The 25,215-nt window shown below is 24.3% G+C and overlaps 5 protein-coding genes across 7 annotated transcripts; 3 read left to right on the forward strand and 2 right to left on the reverse strand.

The window, feature by feature from the left end:
* Window positions 1-2,769: 2,769 nt before the first annotated feature.
* LOC122507721 (thioredoxin, mitochondrial) lies at window positions 2,770-3,537 on the reverse strand. Its single transcript, XM_043620583.1, has one exon. The coding sequence runs from the start codon at window positions 3,363-3,365 to the stop codon at window positions 2,952-2,954; it is 414 nt and encodes a 137-aa protein (XP_043476518.1). The 5' UTR covers window positions 3,366-3,537; the 3' UTR covers window positions 2,770-2,951.
* A 368-nt stretch (window positions 3,538-3,905) lies between these two features.
* On the reverse strand, window positions 3,906-24,329 carry LOC122507719 (WD repeat-containing protein WRAP73-like). The gene is made up of 8 exons (XM_043620580.1): window positions 24,117-24,329; window positions 23,582-23,764; window positions 23,310-23,489; window positions 18,179-18,445; window positions 16,412-16,568; window positions 15,827-16,027; window positions 15,266-15,498; window positions 3,906-4,041 (listed from the first exon to the last, which is right to left on the reverse strand). The coding sequence occupies exons 1-7, from the start codon at window positions 24,267-24,269 to the stop codon at window positions 15,296-15,298; spliced, it is 1,344 nt and encodes a 447-aa protein (XP_043476515.1). The 5' UTR covers window positions 24,270-24,329; the 3' UTR covers window positions 3,906-4,041; window positions 15,266-15,295.
* LOC122507718 (mitochondrial import inner membrane translocase subunit TIM44) lies at window positions 4,946-11,464 on the forward strand. Of its 2 annotated transcripts, none has more exons than XM_043620578.1 (7): window positions 4,946-5,037; window positions 5,701-5,859; window positions 5,940-6,185; window positions 6,425-6,629; window positions 6,698-6,840; window positions 7,142-7,505; window positions 10,087-11,464. In XM_043620578.1, the coding sequence occupies exons 1-7, from the start codon at window positions 5,035-5,037 to the stop codon at window positions 10,332-10,334; spliced, it is 1,368 nt and encodes a 455-aa protein (XP_043476513.1). In that variant the 5' UTR covers window positions 4,946-5,034; the 3' UTR covers window positions 10,335-11,464. The 2 variants fall into 2 exon arrangements, with proteins under 2 accessions (XP_043476513.1, XP_043476514.1); XM_043620579.1 differs by lacking the exon at window positions 4,946-5,037 and adding an exon at window positions 5,166-5,184.
* Window positions 11,613-15,225, forward strand: LOC122507720 (probable uridine nucleosidase 1). Of its 2 annotated transcripts, none has more exons than XM_043620581.1 (6): window positions 11,613-11,748; window positions 12,024-12,088; window positions 12,331-12,583; window positions 12,651-12,822; window positions 14,477-14,730; window positions 14,857-15,225. In XM_043620581.1, exons 1-6 carry the CDS (start codon window positions 11,719-11,721, stop codon window positions 15,169-15,171), a joined length of 1,089 nt encoding a protein of 362 aa, XP_043476516.1. In that variant the 5' UTR covers window positions 11,613-11,718; the 3' UTR covers window positions 15,172-15,225. The 2 variants fall into 2 exon arrangements, with proteins under 2 accessions (XP_043476516.1, XP_043476517.1); XM_043620582.1 differs by lacking the exon at window positions 11,613-11,748 and adding an exon at window positions 11,800-11,944.
* LOC122507717 (probable elongator complex protein 2) lies at window positions 19,535-22,972 on the forward strand. The gene is made up of 2 exons (XM_043620576.1): window positions 19,535-20,825; window positions 21,783-22,972. The coding sequence occupies exons 1-2, from the start codon at window positions 19,645-19,647 to the stop codon at window positions 22,927-22,929; spliced, it is 2,328 nt and encodes a 775-aa protein (XP_043476511.1). The 5' UTR covers window positions 19,535-19,644; the 3' UTR covers window positions 22,930-22,972.
* Window positions 24,330-25,215: the final 886 nt, after the last annotated feature.

The following is a 25,215-nucleotide window of genomic DNA, read 5'->3' on the forward strand; positions in this document are numbered from 1 at the left end:
TCACAAAAAATATTATAAAATTTACATAATTGATAAATTATCATAATTATTATACAGTTTAAATTTTTACAATTTCATTGCAATCTTATTTAAAACAAATTAGTTGAAAAGAAATAAAAGGAGATGAAACTAATATTTTAAAATGCAAATAAATAAAAAAATAAATAAGTACGATTTTTTTCTAGTAAAATTATTGAATTAGCATTTAATTAATTTTCAATAAATTTCTATTTTGGAAATTTCGAAACTTGTTGCGATATTCATAATTAAAATATAACAATTTTGTAATTACGTATAATATCACTACAATAATGATAATATAAACGAAAAGAAAAATTTATGAAAAGGTGTATTGCAAAAAAAAAAAAATTGCATTACTAATAATATTGATAATAAAAAAAGTTACTTTTTTAAAAAGAAAGAAAACCTTCATTTCATACATTATTTCATAGATATTATCGTATTAATTATAATTTTCAAGTTTTTCCGAAGAAAAAACTATAAAAAAAACACTAATTTTTGTAAAGTTTTCGAGAAAAAAAAACTATAAACTTGTGAATAAACATATATTATTAATGAATAAAAAATGTACATTTGTTAATATGGATAAAAGAATTCGTAATAATAAAGAAAACATTTAGTTTCTTAAAAATTATTTATTTAATATAATAATATAATTATACTTAATTTTTAAGGACCCATAATGTGTCTGTAAATAATAGTCTTACAAAACATTTAAATGGCACAATTTAATCCATTTCTTCGTTTCTCTTTGTTTCAAAAACCAAGTTTAATAAATTAAAAGACAATTAAAAAAGAAACAGAAAAAGTAAAATAAAAAATTCATTTTTTCTAAAAAAAATGACAAAATTGAATAAAATATTGTTCGTTGGAATTACAAATTCTGTTCGTTTTGTATAATATCACTGAATTAAAGAAATGTGATGTTACATATATAATAGCATATAATTTTTCGTAGTTTTTCTTTCTTTCACTACAAGAGGTGTAAAGTTGCAGAGATTTTTTAAGTGTCAACAGATAGATAGATTTTTTTTCTTTATAGAGAAGGCAAGTTTATTTATTGGATATTGCATGCGTCATTTTCATTCAAAAAGTAGATTTTATCGGAATATCTTTCTCTTATATTAAATAACTTAGTAGAACAAGCTATTCAACTTTATTATTATGCAAATAAAAATTTTTTTTTTTATTTTCAAAAACTTGAATAATTTTATAATCAAAATTTATAAATTCACTTATTAAGTCAAAATATCTTCAAAAATTTAAATTCTTCGCAAGAATTCAATTATTTTTAAAAATAATAACATTCTTCGAAAGAATTCAATTATTTTTATAAACAGTTAAATTTTTGTCAAAAATTCAATTATTTTTAATAAAATTTCACGAAAGAATTCAATTACTTTTTTCTTGTTTTTCAAAAGAATTCAATTATTTTCTAAAGTTTTAATAAATCCTTTGAAACAATTCAATTATTTTTATAAATAGTACAATTCTCTACAACAATTCAATTATTTTTAATACAATTTTAATAAAATTTCATGAAAGAATTACATTTTCTTAAAAAATTTTGAGAATATTTTTTGAAAAAATTCAATTATTTTCTAAAATTTTAATAAATCCTTCGAAGCAATTCAATTTTTTTTTTAAATTTGTAATAAAATTGTTGTAAAGAATCCAATTATTTTCTAAAATTTTAATTAATCCTTCGAAACAATTCAATTATTTTTATAAGTAGTAAAATTCATCTGAAGAATTAAATTATTTTTTGTAAATAATGAAATTCTTCTTAGAAATTCAATTATTTTTAATGCAAATTTAATAAACTTCAATAGACTAATATTTTAATTGTAATTATTAGCAGACGCGATTATTTTAAAAAGATGAAAAAATTCTTTGTTTAAATTAAATTTTCAATTTTATTTTTTTCAAAAAACATCATTATTTTCAAAGAAAACTCAAAGAAATTATTTAAAGGAATTTAATTATTTTCTATATTTTAATAAAATTCCTTGAATGAATTCAATTATTTTAGAAAGTTTTGATAAAATTCTTAGAAGAAATAATCTATTTTTAAAAAATTTTAATAATATTCAATAATTAAATGTTTAATTTCAATTATTAAGAAACACGATTATTTTAAAAACTTGACAAAAATTCTTCATAAAATTTAATTACTTTAAAAATTACCAATTAAAATTATTAAAGAAATTCCATTATTTAAAATAATTCAAAGTAATTCATCAATTATTCTCTAATTTTTTGATAAAATTCTTTGAAGAAATTTAATTATTTTAGAAAATTTTAATAAAATTCTTAGGAGAATTTATTTATTTTTTTAAAAATTATAATAAAATTCAGTAATTAAATGTTTAATATTTCAATTATTAAAAAACACAATTATTTAAAAAACTTGACAAAAATTCTTCATAAAATTTAATTACTTTAAAAATTACCAATTAAAATTATTAAAGAAATTCTATTATTTAAAAAAATTCAAAGTACCTAATTCATCAAAAGAATTAAATTAGGATTTTTAAGAATTTTACTAAAATTCTTCAATGAAATTCAATTATTCACAACTTTTTTGATAAAATTCTTTGAAGTAATTACAATTATTTTCAAATTTTTTGTTAAAATAGTTTACTAAATAGAAAACAGTTTACTAATTGAAATTAATTTACTAATTGAAAATAATCCACGAATTGAAATTATTTTACTAATTAAAATTAGTTTACTGATTGGAATTTATGAATTGAAATTTAGAAACACTTTTGAAAATTGAATTAAAAGCATAAATTTCTAACAAGAATTAACAGAAAATTAAGTACGAAATAAAAGAAAGAATTCCAATAAAATTTCACCAATTGAATGGAAATGATACGCGAAATGTCCCATTAATGAATACATAATTTAATTCATTGAAAGCATGACTAGGTTTTTTGATTTTTCGAATCTTTCTTAAGAAGTTTTTGTATTAAATTCTCTATCATATTGGCTTCTACAAGACCAATGAACTTGTCAACGACGAGTCCATTGGAGACGGCAATAACAGCAGGTACAGCTTTTACTTCGAATGTATGAACCAATTCGGGATTTGATTCAACATCGACTATTGCTAAATGTAAATCTTCCAAAGGTTCAACTAATTCCTCAAGTTTTGGAGTTAGAATTTTACAAGGCTCACACCATTCGGCGTGAAATGTAACTATCACGGGAATTCGACTGTTTAACACTTTATCTACAAATTCATTATTATCGTTAATTGTGAATTTTTTATTCACGCGGCCTAATAAAGATATACTGCGCATTGATTGTTGAACAATGCTTCTAAAATTGGAAAGCATTTTTACAGTCTATAAATAGAGTTACGTAAAAATTGCGTAAAGATTAATTTGGTCGTTTAAAGACAGTCAAAAAGTCATTGAATTGACGAAAATTGGAGTTTCGTTTAATGAGGATTCTTTTTTTTCGATAGCAGTCGTTATCTTAAGTCTATTAATTGATAGGTTAAAGCATCAAAAAATCCAGTTTGTTATACGAACGGGACGAGCTGGTTCCATTAATTCAAATTTCACGTATCCCACGAGTCCAACAATCGATGAAGCTGCGATTAAAATTAGCAGTATCAAACGCCAGATAAATAAATGATCGTACGGCTGAAAAAAATTGTTTATAATTACAAAAAAGAAAATTTTGATAGTTTAACACTTTTTTTATAACAAAATTATATGTTTATATGAAACTTTTTTCATACTACGAACAACTGAATGTCAAACTTGTGAATTAAATAAGAAGAAAATTTACGAATTAAATTACCTTGTCTTCGAATAACTTTGAACTCTCTGAAGCACGAGGAACACTTATCAATATAACAGTTATAATTCCAGCAATAATAATTACGGCAAAACCAACTTTTTTATTAATTCGCAGTGAAATGAGAAAAATTAATGCCGAAAAGAACCAAAGGCATGTTATTACAAAAAGCCCAACGCCAACACCTAATACCAAGGTGGTCATTACCTGCAAGAAAATCGTAAAATGAAACCTTGAAAACAAATTTTATTGCGTCAATTATTACGCCATACTTTTTATAAGTATATGAATAATCAAATTTACAGAAATTTCACCAAATTTCTTTATCTACAGCAATTTTTATTATTTTATATAAATAAAATTATTACAATTATAATTATACCTTTATTATTTAAATTATTACCTTTGTTATTAAATATTTTATTTCCTGACTTTTTCAATAAAAATACGTAAAAACAAAATTAAATAAATTTTTTTGTACTTTTGACATTAAAATAGAAATTCAAGTTCGAAAATGGAAAAAAATATACATTTGTCTTTGAGTTAAACAATATATACTTTAAATATTATTACACCGGAAAATCAAACAAAAGGAATAGTTTACAAATATTTACTGTTACAATAAACCAAGTAAACGAAGTAAACTATTGAAACAGTTTATTCTTTTTCGAAAACACTTTTTAAAGAATAAAATTTAATTTCATTATTTGTAATATTGATAATATTTCACAATATTTTATCAGGACCATCAGGACTAACCTATTTATGACTTAACGTTGACGTTTTCATAATTTCTTTTTGATTACCGATAAAAACCTAAAAAATCACAGCTGACGACAAATAAAGGTGCATTTTAAGCTGCATTTTCAAGGACGCGATTTTTTTTTATTTTCACTGCACGCGTGCGTTAAATGCATAATTCTGATTGGTCAACAAATGGCGCTATTGTCTGAATTTATTTAATATTTATAAATATTTTAATAGACAAATATTTCTCAAAAAGATATAATTACCCAACAAGATTTTTCAAAAAAATATTAAAAAATGTTTTTAAGTAGAAAAAAAAATTCAAAAAAAATTTGTTAAATTGAACATAATTTATTGATTTAAAATTAAATCCGCCAGATGGCCATCATCATTTTTCTAATTTCTACGATAGTTGTTTTAAGAGTTGAAGTTTGGGAATAAATCGCTCGTAAAATGGTAAATGTTAATGATTATTAACTGAAGACGCACTATTTGTTGAGTAATATTTTAAAACTATCGATAGTTCTCATTAAACTTTTATCTAAACATTCAGTTCATTGACATTTCAAGTGTATTTACCGGCATTTCACTTTCATTTGATAGGTTAGGTTTTGAAAAAAAATCATTTTTCAACATAACACGAGGTGTCTTATAAGTTACATCAGCTAAGATTATGATTAATATGAATATAATTAACACTAAAATGTCTCCAGTTAATTAGAATCAATTGACAATTTGTTTTATATGAGTTCTAACTTTAGACAATAGTATTTTTAAATGTTGCATTTTTCCTGTCTTTTCTATATTTTGCTCTAATTTCTCTATTCATTTCACTTATTTTGTAACTATGAGTTTTTAATTTCGATAAATGTTTCGTTATAAGTCAAAAAAGTTTTGACATTTCGTTCAAATTTTAAATTAGGTTAACCTTGTTTTTTTCGAGAAGCAATTTTTTTATTTTATGGTTTTTTCAGTTTCCGGTGTAGTTTATTTTGCCCAAGAGGAAGAATTAAAGACAATTTGTAGATTTTTAAAAAAATTGTTACTTTAATTGAAAGGTGTAAAGGAGAAAAGTAGAAATTATTAGAATATTTAATTTTCTATGGTATTTTTTTACAGTATCAGAATTTAATGGCGTGTAGAGCCAGTCTGTCAGGAGCAGCTCGTTCTACACAAGCAGGGAAAAGATTTGGTCACGGTTCAAGGGAAAATTCCTTAACGAGAAGTCTGTCACCGTCTACACATTCTGTAGATATTTCTCGATTGCAAGATGTTTCGGTATGTTTTTTATTTTAAAGTATACACAAAAGAAGAGAAAAAATAGAAAATCTTTTGCAAACTTTTTTTTTTAATTTCAGATTAGGCTCTATTCAAATCCAGCTAGAAGGCCAGGATTTCTCAGTCAGTTTGTCGAGAATATCAAGCAAGATATGCAAAAAAGTAAGGAGATGAAGGAATCGTTAAAAAAATTTCGCGAAGAAGCTGATAAACTTGAGCAATCTGATGCACTGAAATCGGCGAGACAAAAATTTCAAGCAGTCGAATCAGAAGCCAACAAGGGATCTGAAGTTTTAAAAGAAAAATTGGATACTTTAAAAGAAAAGGTATTTTCTTGCAATTTTCTTTTTCATTTTCGAACTATTTTTGTTCTATAAAAAAATTCTTTTTTTGCAACTGTATTTTTCCAGTCTTGGAATAATATTTTCAATTTATTGAGAGTAATATTTGAATGATGCATAAAATATTTAATTTCTTCTTCGTACAATATTTAATGTTTCATATTTGAATCATATTTAAAAATGAATCGTAATTAAAATTAAATTCTTATTAAAATTTGAATTAGGTTCAAGAAGCGGTGGAAGGAGTGAGTAAGACGGAATTGGGAAAGAAAGCCGGTCAAATTGGAGAAGAAATTTCGAAAACAGCTAAAGGTGCAGCGGAAACGATTTCAGAGACGGGTCAAGCAATTGGTAAAACTGGGGCCTTTCAAAAAATTTCAGAAACTGCTGAAGCTGTTCAGAAAGAATTTAATCATCATGGAATTGAAGGTGAAAATTCTTTTTTTTCTTTCTATTCTTTTTGTTAATGTTTTATTTATTAAGATACCTTTAAATAGGTCGAGTCTATGTACCCTTGAAGAGTTTACGAAAACGAAAAGAAATTCTCGAATCTCAACAAAGTTTCGAGGCAAACACAGAAGCAACGGGCGTTGAACTTCACAAGGATTCCAAATTTTATCAGTCGTGGCAAAACTTCAAGGTATTAAACAATTTTGTATCTAAATATTTAAATGTTTAAATAAAATAAAAAAAATAAAAATAAAAAAATAAAAAAAAATAATAAAATAATAAAATAAAAAAAAAATAATTATAAAAAAAAATAATAAAATAATAAAAAAATAATATAATAATAATAATAATAATAATAAATAATAATATAATAATAAAATAATTATGAATTTAATTTTATCTATAATATTTATTTTGTTAATTGTATATATAAATTACAAATAATGTATCTGTATTTTGAAAATATTATCTATTATATTTAATTTCATTAGGATAAAAATCCATACGTTAATAAAGTTCTGGACTGGAAAATCAAATACGACGAGTCGGATAATCCTGTAATTCAAGCATCAAAATTGGTTACAGAGAAAGTTACGTACTTATTTGGTGGTTTATTTCAAAAGACTGAAATTTCAACTACACTCACGGAAATTTGTAAAATTGATCCAAGTTTCGATAAAGTACGATTCTTAAAATACTGCGAGACGGATATTATTCCAAATATTCTCGAAGCAATGATTAGGGGAGATTTGGATATTCTAAAAGACTGGTGCCACGAGGCTCCTTATAATCTACTGGCACAGCCTTTAACGCAAGCGAAAAAATTGGGATACCGTTTAGACAGTAAACTATTGGGTAAGTTTCAAAATCAGTTATTTAAATATTTAAAAATATATTTATGTTCCTGAAGTTTTCAACGTTCAAGTAAACGGAATTTTTTCCCCCTAGATTGTTGTTTTTTTCGAAAACTTTCCTAAAATGTAAAATAAAGTAAATTATTTACTTAGTCGAAAATTTATCAGCTAAATATTAATTTTTTAATATAAAAAATAATGTTTTCACAATAAAATGCAAAATCGAAAACAGTAACAAAAATAACGTCGTTCAATTGAACGTTCGAAACTTTAGAAGAGTAAATATTTTTAATATTTTTAATATTTTTAATATTTACAGGCATCACAGTTGGTCCCCTTTTGTCCCCTTACTTAAATTTTATCACCTTTTTCACCTTTTTTGACGATTTGTCACCTTTTTCCCCCTTTTCACCTTTTCCTAATCAAAAATAAGGAAAAATAATTAATCAACATTCAAATAATTAAAATATTATTATTAATAGTTGTTTCTAGAAAAACAAAAATTCTAATACAAAACCTTCAATTTTTTTCCATATCTGACAATAATTTCTTTTTAAATAACTTAATTCTTGAAGAACTATCATAAAATTATTACTTAGAAATTATTTAATGAATAATTTTACTTAAGTATTTCAAAAATAATTAAATTTTAAAATAGTTGCGTTTACAATTGTATTCGTAAATAGATGAACTTCAAAAGATTTTAATTTCAAATTTTATAAAATTTCAATTTTGAATGAATTTCATAAAAAATTCTAAACAACTTAAATTTTTGCAAAAATTTAAAAAATTTAAATTATTCTGAAATTAGTTAAATTTAATTAATTATTAAAAATAATGAATTTATTGAGAAATTTTTGTTAAAAACACTTTAAAAAATTTGAATTTTGGAGAAGATTCAAATAATTGCAAAAATTCAATTATTTTCAAAAGTAATAACATTTTTCTCAGAAATTAAATTATATTAAAAAATTTAAAGAAATTCTCATCAAAATTTCAATTCTCTTTATAAATAATAAGAATTCTTCTTTAAAATTCAAGTTTTTTTATATTTTTAATAAAATTCTTGTTAAAATTTCAATTATTTGCAAAAATTTTCCTAAATTCAATGATTTTCAATAGGTATCTACTATTTTAATAAAATTTTCCAAAAAAATTCAATTATTTCAGAGGAATTCTATTATTTACAAATTTTTTATAAATTTCTTTGCAATAATTCAATTATTTTCATAAATAAAAAAAACTCATCGCAGAATTTCAATTATTTTTAGTCCAATTTTAATCAAATACCTCGAGAAATGTTATTATTTTTAAAAATTTTATTAAAATTATCTTTTCAAATAAAAAAAATTGTTCTCCAAAATTCAATTATTTTCAAATTTAAAAAAAAAATTCTCTGCAAAATTTCATTTTTATTTTTAATACAATTTTAATCGAATTTCTCGTTAAATGTAATTATTTAAACAAAATTTTATTTAAATTACATCAAATGAATTCAATTATTCCATTATTATCCAAATATTTTAAACTTTGTTCATAAAGTTCTTCATGAGAATTTAATTTTAAGAAAGATTAAATTTGTTAATCAATTATTTATTTTTGTATTTAGATAATTGAATTCTCGTATAATTTTTTAAATAGAAATTGATTTAAAAGTGAATTTTAGTTAAAATTTTACATAATATAATTGAATATTAAAAGCATTGCAACATGCATTTTTGGAAATAATTGAATTTTGAAAAAGTTTCAAATTGAAATTGTGGAAAATCTGAATTTTTCATATTTTTAATTAACAATTCTGTAGAATTAATTTTTTTCATAAACTTTAATTCAAATTACTCCAAGTTTTTATTTTCTAATATAATATTTAATTAAAGAATTTCCAAATAGTCAAAATTTTTGAATTTTTGAAAATTCCCAGAATTTAAAAAAAAAAATTATTTTAAATAATTAATGTAAAGAAGAATTTTAGTTAAAAATTCTGGAAAATAATAATTGAATTGAAATGATGGAAATAATTTTGAAGAAGTTACAGTAAAAATATTTCTTATAGTACAAAATAATGATCTTATATCACTCGGTCATTTTTAATTATTATAAAATATAAAGAAAGTGATCACTCCGAGTCGAAGACTCGGAGTGATCACTTTCTTCATGTTTTGAAAATCTTAATTCCTATGGAAAAATAATAATGATTAAATATGTTTTTTAAAAAAGAAGTTATTACTGTTTTCGAATAATTTTACAATTATAGAAATTCGTAAATAAATGTAATGGAACATTTTTTTTAGTATCTAATTATTTTTAGAGTGAATCAGAATATTCTTTAAGGTCAGGGAAAAGGTCAAAATTTGGCTAGAAATCAGAAAAAAGTCAGGGAAAAACAAAATTAAATTTTTGTGGCAACTCCAATAGCAAGTGGTATAAACAAATAAATTTTTGTACCCTTTTTGAGGAAAAAAATTCCCCTTTTCACCTTTTTTGAGGAAAAAAGTTACTGTGATGCTTGTATTTAAATATTTAAAAACATTTCTAAAACAAAAGTATTCTTAAATTTGCAATATTTTCTCAATGAATTTTAGATATTGACAATATAGATCTGGCAATGGGCAAAGTAATGGATCAGGGTCCAGTTTTAGTAATTAGTTTTCAGTCACAACAAATAATGTGCGTGAGAGACGCGAAGAATACTGTTGTCGAGGGCGATCCAGAGAAGGTGATGCGCGTAAATTATGTTTGGGTATTGTGTCGAGATCCAACTGAATTAAATCCCAAAGCAGCATGGCGACTACTCGATCTCAGTGCCAATAGTTCCGAGCAACTTATGTAGTGTGCGGTATTAGAAATTATGCCTGGACTAATTTTTTCAATTCCATTCGTAATCGTAAATCCGTTGATCAGATTATTACAAAGGGCGAAATTTTTTCAAAAAAAAGAAAAATCGAAGCGATCACTTTTTAACACTAACGAAATTTCACTTATGCACAGCATTAACGGAGGAGTTCATTCGAAACGAAAAATTGTTAGAATTGTTAAATAGATTTCAATTTTATTTATATTACACACTGACAAAATATTATTTAGCGACAATATTAAAAGAATATTTCAAACAATATTTCCAATATTATTGCTAATTAATATGAGAAAAAAATGTTTTCAAACAAAATATCGCTTCATTTTCCATTTCCTTTTGATGTGAATTTTTAAAACCCCGTTATAAAGGAATATGGAAAAATTATCGCAAAAAAAAAGAGTTTATATTTAAGTTGACAACAAAAAAAAATTGTACAGGTGTTGAGACCTAGTGTGTCTCTGTGTAAATTTTATTATAAATATAATTTAAAAATTAGGTAGATAAATTGTATCACGTACCGTGCTTGTACTGGATACAAAAAAAAATCATTGTACTGTGAATAACAAAATCGTTAGTACAGATTGTAAATAATAATTCCCAAAAGAATTGCGACTAGTGAGCTATTTCTATTTTCGAATTGAAAAATTTCGTAAAAATGAAATGCGACTGCTTGTTATTAAATGCAATGATTTTTATTTTAGAAAATATTGAATTTAACGCGAAAATAGTCATAAAATTTCTTTCGAAAAAATAACTGCTTATTGTTTTATGAGCGACAAGATTTATTAACAAACTTCAATATTTGTATGAAAAAAAATCTATTTAATTTCAGTACCACTATTTATAATATTCATCAGTTTTTTTTCTACTTTATCACATGAAAAATCTACTGGGTTAGATATTTAAAAAATACATGTAAAGAAAATTTATTTAAAAAAAAACAAATGAATTTTATAAACAAGTTGTACTGTAAATTTTAAAATATTTTTAACGATAATTTTTTTTAGATAACCATTTATGTTTTGTACAATTCTTCGGAGACAATTTTTAATTTACAATAAAATACAGAATGTTGTACTGTAAATAAACAAATTTAATAGAAAGAACGTAGTTTCGCATTAAAAAAAATATGAAAATAACTAATGACTTAATTTTCATTTAAATTAACAAAATGTGAGAATTTTTGTTTTCCTCTACCATATTGATAAGAATTTATTTTCAAATTGATTCAATGACTCAATAGTTTTAGTAATAATTCGCAAATAGAATAATTTCTATTTATAAACTGTCGAATTGATTAAACCTTCAGTGTCTTCTAAATGGTTCAGTTTAAAGTATCTATTTGTGATAATAAATTAAAATGTGTACGATATGTTCACAGAATATTAAGGTGAAAGATAAGAAAGTGATAAAAACAAATGCATCAAAGATTTTTTCATTAGATTTAAAAGACCACTCACAAAATACTTACAGATAAATTGGATCCCAGTAGATTTTTTTTTGAAACTGCGTAGAAAAGTAGTTTTTTGTGTCAGGAAAAAGATTCCCAATTGAAAAATAAAAAAAAATTGACTGGGATCCAATTTGTATGTATTTTGTGCGTGGTCCTTTCATTTAAAATAAATATTTTTTTTTGTTAAACAAAAATATTCCTTTTCTTTATAGATGAAGAGAAAGTGGGAAATTATTACATTTATGGGGCCTATTTTAACATTTATTATTGTTTTTAGGTAAGTAATATTTAAACAAACTCTTATTGTGAACATTTTTATAATATTGTAATATTAACATTTTTTTTTAATTGAAAAAAATTAATACTAAATTGAGATAATTAGAAATTTGATTAAAATTTAAGGAAATAAAAGTTAAAAGAATAGTTTAATTAAATTTGAAGGAATTAATTACTTAAATTAGAAAAAAATAATTAAATTCAAAGAATAAAAATATTTTTATGTATTAATTTTGTTTGTAGCATAATTTTGAAAAATGCGACTCAGAGCGATGCTTTTAATGTGATAAAAAGTGTAGAAAAACCGAGAAAATTAATAATTGACACTGACGCGGGAGCTGATGACGCTCTTGCTATTTTATTAGCTTTAAAATATGAAGCAGCTCATCAAAAGAGTATTGAAATTATTGCAATAACTTGTACCTATGGAAATACTGAAGTGAAAAATGTTGAAACAAATGTTCTTAAAATTTTAACTGTGGCAAATAGAAGCGATGTAAGTTGACAATAGTTATTTTTATTTTTTTTCAAGTTTTTCTTTTTCGTATAAATTATTCTTTTAGATTCCCGTTTATGGAGGCGCAGAATTGCCTTTAATCAAACACTGGGAAGATACACATTATTTTGGTAAAGATGGACTCGGTGATTTTAATTTTGAGGAGGAAATAAAATTTTCTGTTAATAGATCGAAACACGCGTCTATTGCACTTATTGATTTAGTTAAAGCTAATCCAGGTGAGATTGAACTAAAATAAATTTCTTTCAAGTAAATGAATTATTTCATAAATAATATAATATAAATAAGTTAACTAAATTTAAATTCTAAATTTTACAAACTTGTTTAAATTCTTTTTTAAAGTTGTATTTTTTAACATAAATGACTTTTTCTGACTCTTATCTAATCTAAAGTAATAAAAACAAAACAACAAAAATTGACAAAGGTGAATTTGATAATAATATATTTTCACCAAGGAACTTTTCAATTTCAACTTATCCTCAATTATATAATTTTGGTATATTGAATTTGCAGGCTTCGCAATTGATAATTATTTTTAAAAAAAGAAGCAAAAAGTATATAGCTTAAAGAATGAAAAGAAGAAGTAAAAAAGGGGCAACTGAAAGTTTTGATTCAGTATTTTCCTGACTTTTTTCTAATTTCAAAAAAAAATATTAACTTTTTTCTTATCCTGGTAATAACTTCAAATCTAAATTTTTCTAAAATTTAATTATTTTCTAAATTGTTAGTTAATATTCTTTAAGAATACAATTCTATTGAAATAATAATTGTTGAAAAAATAATAATGGTTAAAAGTCAAAAAATAAGATTTATTTCAATGAAATTTGACAAAATTTACAATTGTTTAAACTTTTTCAAATTATTTTCTAGAATTCGATTATTTTCAATTTAAATACCTTTTAATATTTAATTATTATCTAAAATTTTAACGAAAACTTATTTTTCAATCAATTATTATTAGAAAATTCTTTGAGAATTCAAATATTTCAAATACAAAAATAAATAATTATTAAGAAAATAAATAGCTATTTCAAAAATTAAATTTTCATAAAGAATTAGAACGAAATTTTTGAAAATAATTGAATTATTTCGAAGAATTTTAATACAATTTGTTAAAATAATTGAATTGTTTCGAAGAATACAATTTAAATAGAATCCAAAATAATTGAAATATCCAGCAAAGAATTTTAGTATTTATAAAAATAATTAAATATTTGCAAAAAATAAAAAAATAGAATTTTTGTGAAGAATTTTATTAAAATTTTCGAAAATAATTGAATTTTTATTAAAAAATTTTCAAATAATTGAATTTATTAGTGGAATTTAATTACAATTATATTAAAAATAACAGATTTGATATAAACAAATTTTATCAAAATTTTTGAAAATAATTGAATTCTTTCGAGGAATACATTTAAAATTGTATCGAAAATAATTTAATACTTCCGAAGAATTTTAATGTAATTTTTTTAAATAATTGAATTTTTTGAGAAATATAATTCAAATTGTATTGAAAATAATAAAAATCTTGCGAAGAATTTTATAATTTAATTCTAGTGAAGAATTTTAATAAAATTTTCGAAAATAATTAAATTTTTTTTAAATAATTGAATATTATAATCCAGTGAGAATTATATTATTTATGAATATATAATTATGAAAGTAGTTTTCATGGAACGACTTTCATAATTAAAATTCTCAATCAGCGAAAAATTCTAACATTATTTATAAACATAATTGAATTTCTGCAAAGATTTTTATTATATATGAAAGTAATTGAATTCTTCCAAAGCCTGAATTTGAAAAGATTTAATAAAAAAATATCTCTTCTGCTGCAAATTTTCAACAATCACAAAGAAAATATTTTTCTAGGTGAAGTGAGTATTATTGCGCTTGGACCTCTAACGAACATTGCATTGGCAATTAAATTAGATCGAACATTCATTAGTTTAGTCAAAGAACTTCACATTGTTGGTTCAAGTGTCTATGGCACTGGAAATATCAGTCCAAACGTTGAATTTAACATTGGAACTGATCCTGAAAGTAGTTTTATCGTCTTTAATTCCACTACAAAGCCAATTATCTTAATGCCCTGGGAAATCGTGACTGAATCTCCAATTCTCAAAGTAATTATGTTCCTCTATTAAATATATGTACAGAAAAGAATTTACTTCCTCAAAATTCTTTTGAGAACTTAATTTTAATTAAATTCTTTAATAACTAATTGAAATTTATACTGCCCATTTTTTCAGACTTGGCGAACGAATTTATTCGGAAAACTAAAATCAAAAGCCGTGGAATTTTTAAATAATGCGGAGAAAATTTTCCTAATGAATACTGATTCTTGGACAGCGATCGATGGACGAATTATTGCTGCATTTTGTTGGCCGAATTTGATATTAAAATCATTATTAACAAATGTGACTCCAGTTTTTGATGGAGCTGCTCAAGGATCAGTGCTTGTTGATTATATAAATATTACTGGAAAAGCGCACAATGCGAGGATTATTCAAGCATTTGATGTGGAACTTTACCAAAAGAAATTGGTCCAATATTTCGCGGATTAAATTAAAAATACAGCGTGTATTATAAAGAGAAAATAAATTTAATTTGAAAAACAAGATGAAAGTGAATAAATAATAATTATAAATAAAAACATACCTTTTCGTTATCGAAAGTAGAACCTAATACTTAAATATTGTCTAAATTTAGTAACACTGCTTTATTGTATCCATGAAGGACGACAGATTTCCCAGCTGGATGCCATTGTGCATTTAAAATTGTTATATCCTTCGGGGCATTTCGACAAATTGCTTCATTTTTAGTCCAGAAGAAAATTTGACTACTCTCTGAGAGAATTAATAGACGAGGAGAAATTGGACTCCATTTTACAGCTGGAAAAAAATTATTGAAAGTTTCAGTTTTTGTTTTATTATACAAACTAAAATTTAAAGTAAGTGAAGTTCACAACGTTCACAAATTGGAAAAGAAATATTTTTTAAGTTTTGTGTGTAAAATTTTTTACAAATTTTTTTGACCAATAATTTTAATTTGCAAGATTTACAAAATTTACAAAATTTATAAAAAAGAAAATTTGGTAACAAGAAATTCTATTTTTTTTGTAAAAAGTATTTTTTGTCTTTCAATTGTTGATTCTTGTGAATTTTTCACTTATGCAAAATTTGAGTACTTTCTTTACGTAAAGTAAAAAATATATTTTACCTGAAATGCTGTTTTGTAGGAGAATAAAATTCACATCTCCCGTTTTAATTTCTAATATCCACAGAGTTGTGGGATATATTTGATGCCTAATTGCCAAAAAATGACCACATACACTGAATTCCAAAATATCGAAGTGAGCAATTTTTGTACAGTCTTTTTTACTTATTGGTATGTTTATTGGTCGAGTCAACATTTCTTCCACTGAAATATCAAAAACATATTTTTACATCAATTTTCCTCTTAATCGTTTCACTTGTTATTTTTTTAAATAAAAAATTCATTAATATTTTTTCTATTGCAATTTTGATTATATTTTATGTTCCTAAAGTACTGACAGTTTAAATAAACAAAATATTTTTATTTCTTCTTTCAAATTAAATTTTATTACAATCCTTATTTGTCAAAAATATTAATTTGATAGTTTCCAAATGTTTAATTTCAGTTTCTAATTTTTATTACAATTAATAATTTATAAAAATAGATTTAATGAAAAATATTTCGTACATTTTAATATTCAAACTTTTTGGAGTAAATTTTTAGTTTTTAAGATAAATTAATGAGTTATAATATTCGATTAATACTTACAATTGTGTTTCGGTCTTGGTGGATTGACAAGATTTGGATCCTTATTATGAATGACAATTTCCCTAAAAACTTTATTATGGCAATGACTGTCTGTAATCACAGGATCGCAATGTAGTTGCAAGAAAGGTTTCCAAGTTATGCAGTTTATCAAAACGACCTGTAAAAAAAGAATCATAAAGCACGAGTTTTATAATATAATATAATTTACTTTTATGTTAATGGTTCTAAAAAATATATTACAGGCCTCAGATCGACTTTAATTGTAAGTCGTAAAAAAAAGTCGCATTAGTCGATTAAAGATTAAAAAAAAGTTGAGAAAGTCTTAGATTTTATTCAGTAGGTATTGTTACGAAAATTTAATTATCTATTTTTTATAATTTTCAACTAAACTTCTCATCGAAATAAATTATTTTTAATAATTTTCAGCAATTTTTTGAAAAATTTAATTATTCAAATACAAAAATTCAATTAATTCTAAAAATTGCAACTGTAATTCTTTGGTGTTTCTAAAATTACAAATAGTTTGAAATTTTTTAAATCAATTCGAGAATTCAATTATCTTAAATAAATTTGAATCAAAAATTTATTTAAAGACCTAAATTTGTTGGAAATTTTGAATAAAATTATTCAAAACTTCAATAATTTTGTTTAAAATTCTAACAAAAAAAAATTAAATTCTTTTTCACGAAATTTATCAAAACTTTTGATAATAATTTAATTCTTACGAAGAATTTTATAAAAATTTTTTGAATTAAATATTTTTCTAATAATTTCATTTAAATCCCATGGAAAAGAATTGAATTATTTCGAGAAAGTTTATTAAAAATGTGTTGAAACTAATTGAATTGCTGCAAATAATTTTATTATTTATTAAAATAACAGAATTCACGAAATTTATCAAAACTTTTGAAAATAATTGAATTCACAGGAAGAATTTTATTCAAATTTTTGGAATGAAATATTTTTCTAATAATTTAATTTATATTTTATTGAAAAAAGTTGAATTCTTTCGAGAAATTTTATTAAAATTGTGTTAAAACTATCTGAATTCCTGCAACTTGTTTTATCATTTATTAAAATAATTTAATTCTTGAGAAAAATCTCTTTAAAAATTTTTAAAAGTTAATCTTAAAATTTTGATTTATTTTAGAAATTTTATAATAATTATAATGAAAATAATTGAATTCTGATAAAGTATTTTATCGTAATTTTCAAAAACAATTTAATTCTTACGAAAAGTTTTATTGAAATTTTTTAAATTAAATTTTTTCTAATAACTAAATTCAAATTTTATTGAAAAGAATTGAATTCTTATGAGAAACTTTACTAAAATTGTGTTAAAAATAATTAAATTCTTGCGAATAATTTTATTATCTAATTTATTAATTGAATTCTTAGGAAGAATTTCTTTAAAATTTTTTGAAAATAATTGAACTGTTTCGAAAAATATGATTAAAATTTTTAAAATTAAATTTTTTTTCGCGAAATTTCATCATAATTGTAATAAAAATAATTGAATTCGTCTGAAGAATATAATATAATTTTCAAAAATATTTGAATAAGTTCGAGAAATTTTAATAAAATATTGAATTAAAAATATTGAAAATAATCGAATTTAAAAAAAAATTGTCAAAAAAGTAAAAAAACGGCATAGAATTCGAGGCCTGATTAATAATTAACTGTTATGTTAATATTCTAAAAAAAAATAACAGTTATTATTAAATTCTGTGTTAAAGATTCCAAAAAGTCATTAATTAAAAGCAGTACCATTTCATTGTGACCAGAAATGGCAATTAATTGAGAACTGGGCATCCATTTAACTAATTCAATTCCCCTGAGTTCTTTGTGAAAAATATTTTCTTTTTCGTCATGTTTCTGATCGTTTGGGCAAAAAACTCCAATGTGACTTTCCGAAATTGTTGAATAAATAATTAATTTAGATTCTCCGCTATTGGAACACCAGATACATAGTGCTTCTCCATTTGGTGACCAACATAAACCGTTTATTGAACTTATCCGCTCACATATGAGTTTCTGGAAAGAAAAAGAAATTAAGTAATTGTTTTTTATATTATTTAAATTCAAATCATTTAGTATTTATTTATTCAGGGTTGCCACAAAAAATTAATTTTATTTTTCCCTGACTTTCCCCTGATTTCTTTTATAATTTTTAAATCCATTTGTTTACAATTTAATTTTACATGTAAAATTTCAATAATTCGAAAATTCTTCAATTAAATATACATTAGAAAAAAAACTTGAAATAATTTTACAAATTTTTGATTAGGCTTTTTGAAAAAAATTAGTTACATATAATTTTTAATTAAAAGTATGAAAAATTCATATTTTCAAAGATTTTAATTTGAAACTTTTACAAAATTGAACTATTTCTAAAAATTGCAATTAATAATAACTTCTTAAGAATTCATTTTATTATCTAAAACTTTAACTAAAATTAACTTTTAAATCAATTTTTATTAGAAAATTTTACTAGAACTCAATTATTTAAATACAAAAATAAATAATTTATTGAATAATTGAATGTTTCTTAGAATTGAATTCTTATACATAATTTAATCAACAATTTTTTAAATAAGTAATTGAATTCATTCGACGAATTTTAATAACATTTTTCGAGAAATTCGATTAAAATTGTATTAAAAATAATTGAAATTCTGCAATGAGCTTTATTATTCATGGAAATAATTCAATTTATTATTACGAAGAATTTGATAAAAAAAAGTTTCAAACAATTGATTTTTTTCCAAAATATTTATGGAAATTCTATTTTTAATAATTGAATTCCTGTCAAATTTTCATTATTTTAGAAAATAATTGAATTAGTACTACGAACCTTATTTTTACAGAACGTTTATTAAAAATGCAAAAACGAATCATTTTTTACGGTAATAGTAGAAATTTAATGTAATTTTTATTAATTATTGTGTTAAAACATCGGAAACGTCTATAAAGGAGATAATTTCAAACTTCAAAGTTTCCAACAACAACAATTTGTTTACAAATAAAGCTTAAGCTCGATTCACAGGTTTACACGCACATATACGTTAAAATACCGCAACTTACGCTTAAAATGAATTTCTTCTCGCTACCATCCCAACCTTGGACTAAATGTCACATGGCAAAATGTTGAGGTTAGGAACGACGAACGTAATCAACAATCAATAACAAACAAAGCAACTTCTAACAATTAGTTTATAATATCGTTAAAAAAAATGTCAGAGTGTATAATTTCCGATATCCAATACATCAGTTGTGCCTGTAATCGTATTCCCCATTCGGCAGATTATGGAAAAAATGGAATTTTATGTTACGGTGCTTGTAATTCCATAGCAATCTGTGATTTTAATACGAAAACAACAGGAAAAGTTATTAAAACACTTGTTCGTCACACAAATAAAGTGAATGTTGTACGATGGATTAAATTTACATCAGGAAAACCAGAGACAGAATTAATATCCGCCTCCTCCGATGGCACGGTCATTATTTGGAGTAAAAATGAAAACAATTACGAACCAACAAGTACAATAAATGTCAACGATCCTGTTTCCATTTGTCACGCTGTCTATACAAATCAAGAGGGGACTTTAAATCTTCTCATATGTACCGGTTCGACAAATGGTGATTTTAAATTATGGAAACGAAATGCAACGGGGGAAATTATTTTACACCAGGAATTTTCTTTTGGAAAACGAATTCCCCTTCAGGCGTGTCTCTCCTCTCTACCGGAAAGTAATAAGCCACTTTTATTCGTTGCTCTTGATGATTTTACCATTCAGGTGTTCACGACAAATTCCTTGGAGAGTGATTTATTTAGAGTTAAGAATTTAATTGGTCATGAGGATTGGGTCACTTGTATGGATGTGATGCAAGTGAATGGTGAAACGTTCCTGGCAAGTGGATCACAGGATAGTTTCATACGCTTGTGGAAATTGTCAAAAAAGATGGAAAATTCGAATCAAGAACTGACGACAAAAGCTGAAGAATTTGAAGTTGACGGAAAGAAATATCAAATTGTTTTGGAATCAATTCTAAGTGGCCACGAGGGTTGGGTTTATGGTGTCAATTGGCATCCTGTGATTGAAAATAATGGGAAAGTTACGCAACCGATGAAATTGTTATCTTGTTCGTTGGATAAAAGTATGGTCGTTTGGGAACCGAACGAAAGCACTGGAATTTGGATGGAAACTGTTCGTGTTGGTGAAGTGGGCGGAAATTCTGTGGGATTCTATGGATGTAAATTCGGAGCGAATGGAAATGAAATAATAGCTCACGGCTATCAGGGATCGTTTCATATTTGGCGATTTGATGAGAACGGAAAAAATTGGATTCCCCTCTCGGCACCCAGTGGACACTTTGGAGAAGTTGTCGATTTGGCCTGGGATCCTAGAGGAAGGTGCGTGTAAACAATATTTAAATTAAAATTGCAGGCATGAAAATTGCACTTATCTAAAACAAAAAATACAATATTTACTACTTTTTTTACGATTTGATACTATTTGGATACTTTTTTTTAGACTTGCGACACCAAAAGCTATTTTTCTTCTTTTTTTGAGAGAGAATTTACACTACTTTAAATTCTCTACAAGTTGAAATAAAAAATTAAATATTCAATTTCTTCAAAATAATCATTAAAATCTATAATTTATTATTCAATTATTTTCACAAATAATGAAATTCTTGAGTGAAATTCAATTATTTTCACAAATAATGAAATTCTTGAGTGAAATTCAATTGTTTTTACAAATAATGAAATTCTTAACTCAAATTCAATTATTTTCAACATCTACTATTTTAAGAAAATTTTTCAAAAGAATCACTCCGAGTCTTCGACTCGGAGCAATCGATTTCTTCATGTTTTATGACAATACTTTTCTAAGTTGTTTAATTTAAAAAAGTTTTGAATTTGAAAATTTTGAATGTCTTAATTTCTGTGGAAAATTATGTTTCAAAAATAAGATTAAAAATAGGAATTGTGCAAATATTTTTCTTTTTTTTCTAAAATAAAATAATAATTTTGTTAAAAAAATTGTGATTCATAAACAAAAATAATGCAAAATAAATAAATTTTCTATTTCTTAATCACAGTTGTTTAACAATTTTCTAGTTTTATTTAGAAGTAAAGAACAAAAATCTGCATAATTTCAATTTGACAAAACATAATATTTAACAAAATTTTAGTCTTTTAATGAAAAGAAGTGAAAAATGAAAAATGAAAGAACATTCAAATTATTATAGTTAATTATCGAGTGTGAAGCCTGCAATTAATATAACTCTAATTACAATTAGAAATTAAAAATATAATACTTATACCAATTCAGTAAAATATGTTGACTTAATATTTCAATTGCAGATTTTTGGTGACAGTTAGTATCGATCAAACAACAAGAATTCACGCCCCATGGAGTGAAAATTTGCAAAATTGGCACGAAATCGCTCGACCACAGATTCACGGTCACGACATGTCCTGTCTGACAATGTTGGCACCCCATAAATTCGCCTCTGGTGCCGAGGAGAAAGTCGTTCGTATCTTCACGTCTCCCCTGACATTTAAAACATGTTTGGATAAAATTTCCTACGCCGATGATTTTAAAGGAGTCCTAGCTGAGAATGCATCATTACCTGCCCTCGGCCTAATGAATAAAGCAATTTTCGAACAGGATTTGAAAGAAATAGAAACTCACGCTGGTAGTTCGCGTGATTTAAAATACGAACGACCGCCAGTCGAGGAGGAACTCATACAACACACACTCTGGCCAGAAGAACAAAAACTCTACGGACACGGCTACGAAGTCTTCACAATGTCAGCCAGACACGATGGCAATCTACTGGCAACTGCCTGTAAATCCGCGAATCCCGAGTACGCCGCAATTATAATTTGGGATACAAAAACATGGCGACAATTGCAAAAATTAATCGCCCATCAATTGACAGTGACACAACTTTCTTTCTCACCGAACGACAAATATTTGCTGTCAGTCTCTCGTGACAGACGATGGTCTTTGTTTAGTTTTGACAATGGCAAATACGATTTAATTGCAGCGAGTCTAAAGAAGGACAGTCTTCATGGAAGGATAATCTGGTGCTGTGCGTGGTCGCACGATTCGAAATATTTTACAACAGGTTCACGAGATGGTAAAATTGGAATATGGAGTGAAAATGTCCATTTGAATAAACCTCATCAACCAGTGACGAGTTTCGAAGCAAATATTTCCGTGACAGCTCTTGCATTCGCGCCGATTTCACTCTCCTTAGACGTCTACATTCTTGCGATAGGATACGAGAATGGAGAGATAGAAATAAGAAAAATTACACTCACAGAAAACGAATCAGTCTGGGAACTATTGGCAAAATATGATTCATCATTCGCTCATCATTTGACTGTGAAACGTCTTCAGTTTCGTCCAATAGAAAATAAAAAGGAGACAACTTTGCAATTAGCAAGTTGTGGATCAGATCATATTGTTAAAATTTACAGTTTTGATGTTCAATATTTGTAATATATAAATTATGAAGTAATAAAATTTTTACTTTTCTTTGAAACTGTTACTAGGTTTCTAATTACAGGGCTCGAACTAGGTCCGTAAAAGTCCGTAAATTTGTTTAATTTGTCTAATTTTTGTATTAAAATAATTGAATTCTAGTTGAATTTTCTAATAAAAATTGATTTAAAAATGAATTAATCAGTTAAAATTTTACAGATAATAATCGAATATTAAATTAAGCATTATAGCATGAATTTTTCGAAATAAAATTGAATTTTGAAAAGGTTTCAAATTAAAATCTTTGAAAATTGTCAAAGAACTTTTTCGAAAATTATTAAAAATAATTTCACTGGTTCGAGCCTTGTAATTATTTTTTTTCTATTTTTAAAACATACCCTGCTCAATTTCCAGTCTTCGGTCCTGTATATTTCTACACTGTCCTTAGTGTCATCTGCTGTTACGACAGCCAAACGTTTTCCGTCAGGACTGAATTGTAATTTTTCATTTGCAGATGATTTCAAATTCTGAATGTGAATAACACTTCTTGTTTGCAAACACCATACGGATAATTGTATCTAATTCGAGAAAAAGATGATTAAATTATTTTCTCTTTTTAAATCCCTTAATAGAATAGATAATAATGACAATAAATATATATTAAACTTGCATTAAAGTCTGATAAAGTGCAAAGACTTTTACTGTCAGGCGCCCAAGTAGCACTCTCTAAGCCCGCACTGCCTTCGGTAATTTTACACTTCCATTCTGGATAGGAAATGGAAAATACTTGGACAATTGCACGTTTTAAATTGAGACATAAAATATATTCACTATCCGGGGACCACTCGATATGCTGTAAGAGAAAATAGCTTTTTTATATTATACGAAAATTCTCTTTAGAAATTCAATTATTTTCGAAAAATTATATTACAATATTTATAAAAAATTAATTCTTCGAATTGTTTTATCATAATTTTTTAAGATTCAATTATTGTTGAACAAAGTAAATTAAAATTAATAAATTCTAGAAGTTGGATTTTTTTCAATTTTTTTCATTTTCATTTAAAAAGAAGAAGAAGAAGAAAAAGACTACCAAGTTAACTTGGTAACTAAGACTATAAAGTTACCATTGTAGGAAATAAACAAACAATTTAAATAGTAATAAACAATAATGAAAATAATAGAAAAGTAAACAAAAACCTAACCTCAATTATATCAGGAAACACGAAAGAATGAATCGTTTCGCAATTCTTTGCATACTTTACTATCAAATTACTTTGAAAAGCTACAGCTAAAAAACTTCCGTCATTAGATAGTAGACACAGATTTTTATTTATACGAAATATTTCACTGCACATTTTTCATAAAATTATAATAACAATGTCAACAACAATACGTAAACAAATGACTGCCCACAGTCCTGTTACTGTAGCAACGAAAGATTACCAACGTAAAAACACAACAATATGTTAAAAATTAAAAAAAAAACTATTTAAGTATCAGGCAATATTTACTTTAAACTTAATTCGTATGTTTATTTACATAAAAATACCTTACTTTGTTTAACTAATTAATATGTTTAAAAACACTTTAAAATATTAAAAAAATGAATATTTAAATATAGAGATTGGTAGCACTGAATTTGAAATTTGATCGTGTGCGTGTCGATGTGACTTATGAACAGAGCTGCCAGGTACCCTCACCAAACGCAACTGCGCTTGCGCTACAAAAATGATCTTATTAGCGAAATGAACCGCGCATTTTTAAAACGTTTAATACTTATTCTCAAAATATTTTTAAAAAATTCGATATAGAAATTAAATTATTTTCAAGGCAATTTTTAAATATATTCGTCAAAAAAATTGAAAGAATTCAATTCTTTTCAAAAAAATAATAAAATTCTTAAAAGAAATTTAATAATTTTTGAAACAACTTTAATTGAATTTCTCGAAAAAATTTCATTATTTTCAAATATATCTATAAAATTCTTCATAACAATTTATTCATTTCTTTAAATTTTAATAAATTCTTTGAAACATTTCAATTATATTTTTATAAATAGTACAATTCTTTGCAGAAATTCAATTCTTTTCAAAACAATTTTAATAGAATTCCTGGAAAGAATTTAAATTTTCAAATATTAACAAAAAATTAATTTATTTTCTAAAATTTTAATAAATTCTTCGAAACATTTCAATTATTTTTATAAATAGTATAATTCTTTGCAGAAATCCAATTATTTTCAATACAATTTTAATAAAATTCTTCTTCATAAAATCCAATTGCTATTTTAATTAATTAAAT

The sequence above is a fragment of the Leptopilina heterotoma genome, unplaced genomic scaffold, assembly GCF_015476425.1.
Source record: "Leptopilina heterotoma isolate Lh14 unplaced genomic scaffold, ASM1547642v1 Lhet_51, whole genome shotgun sequence".
Classification (NCBI taxonomy): Eukaryota; Metazoa; Arthropoda; class Insecta; order Hymenoptera; family Figitidae; genus Leptopilina; species Leptopilina heterotoma.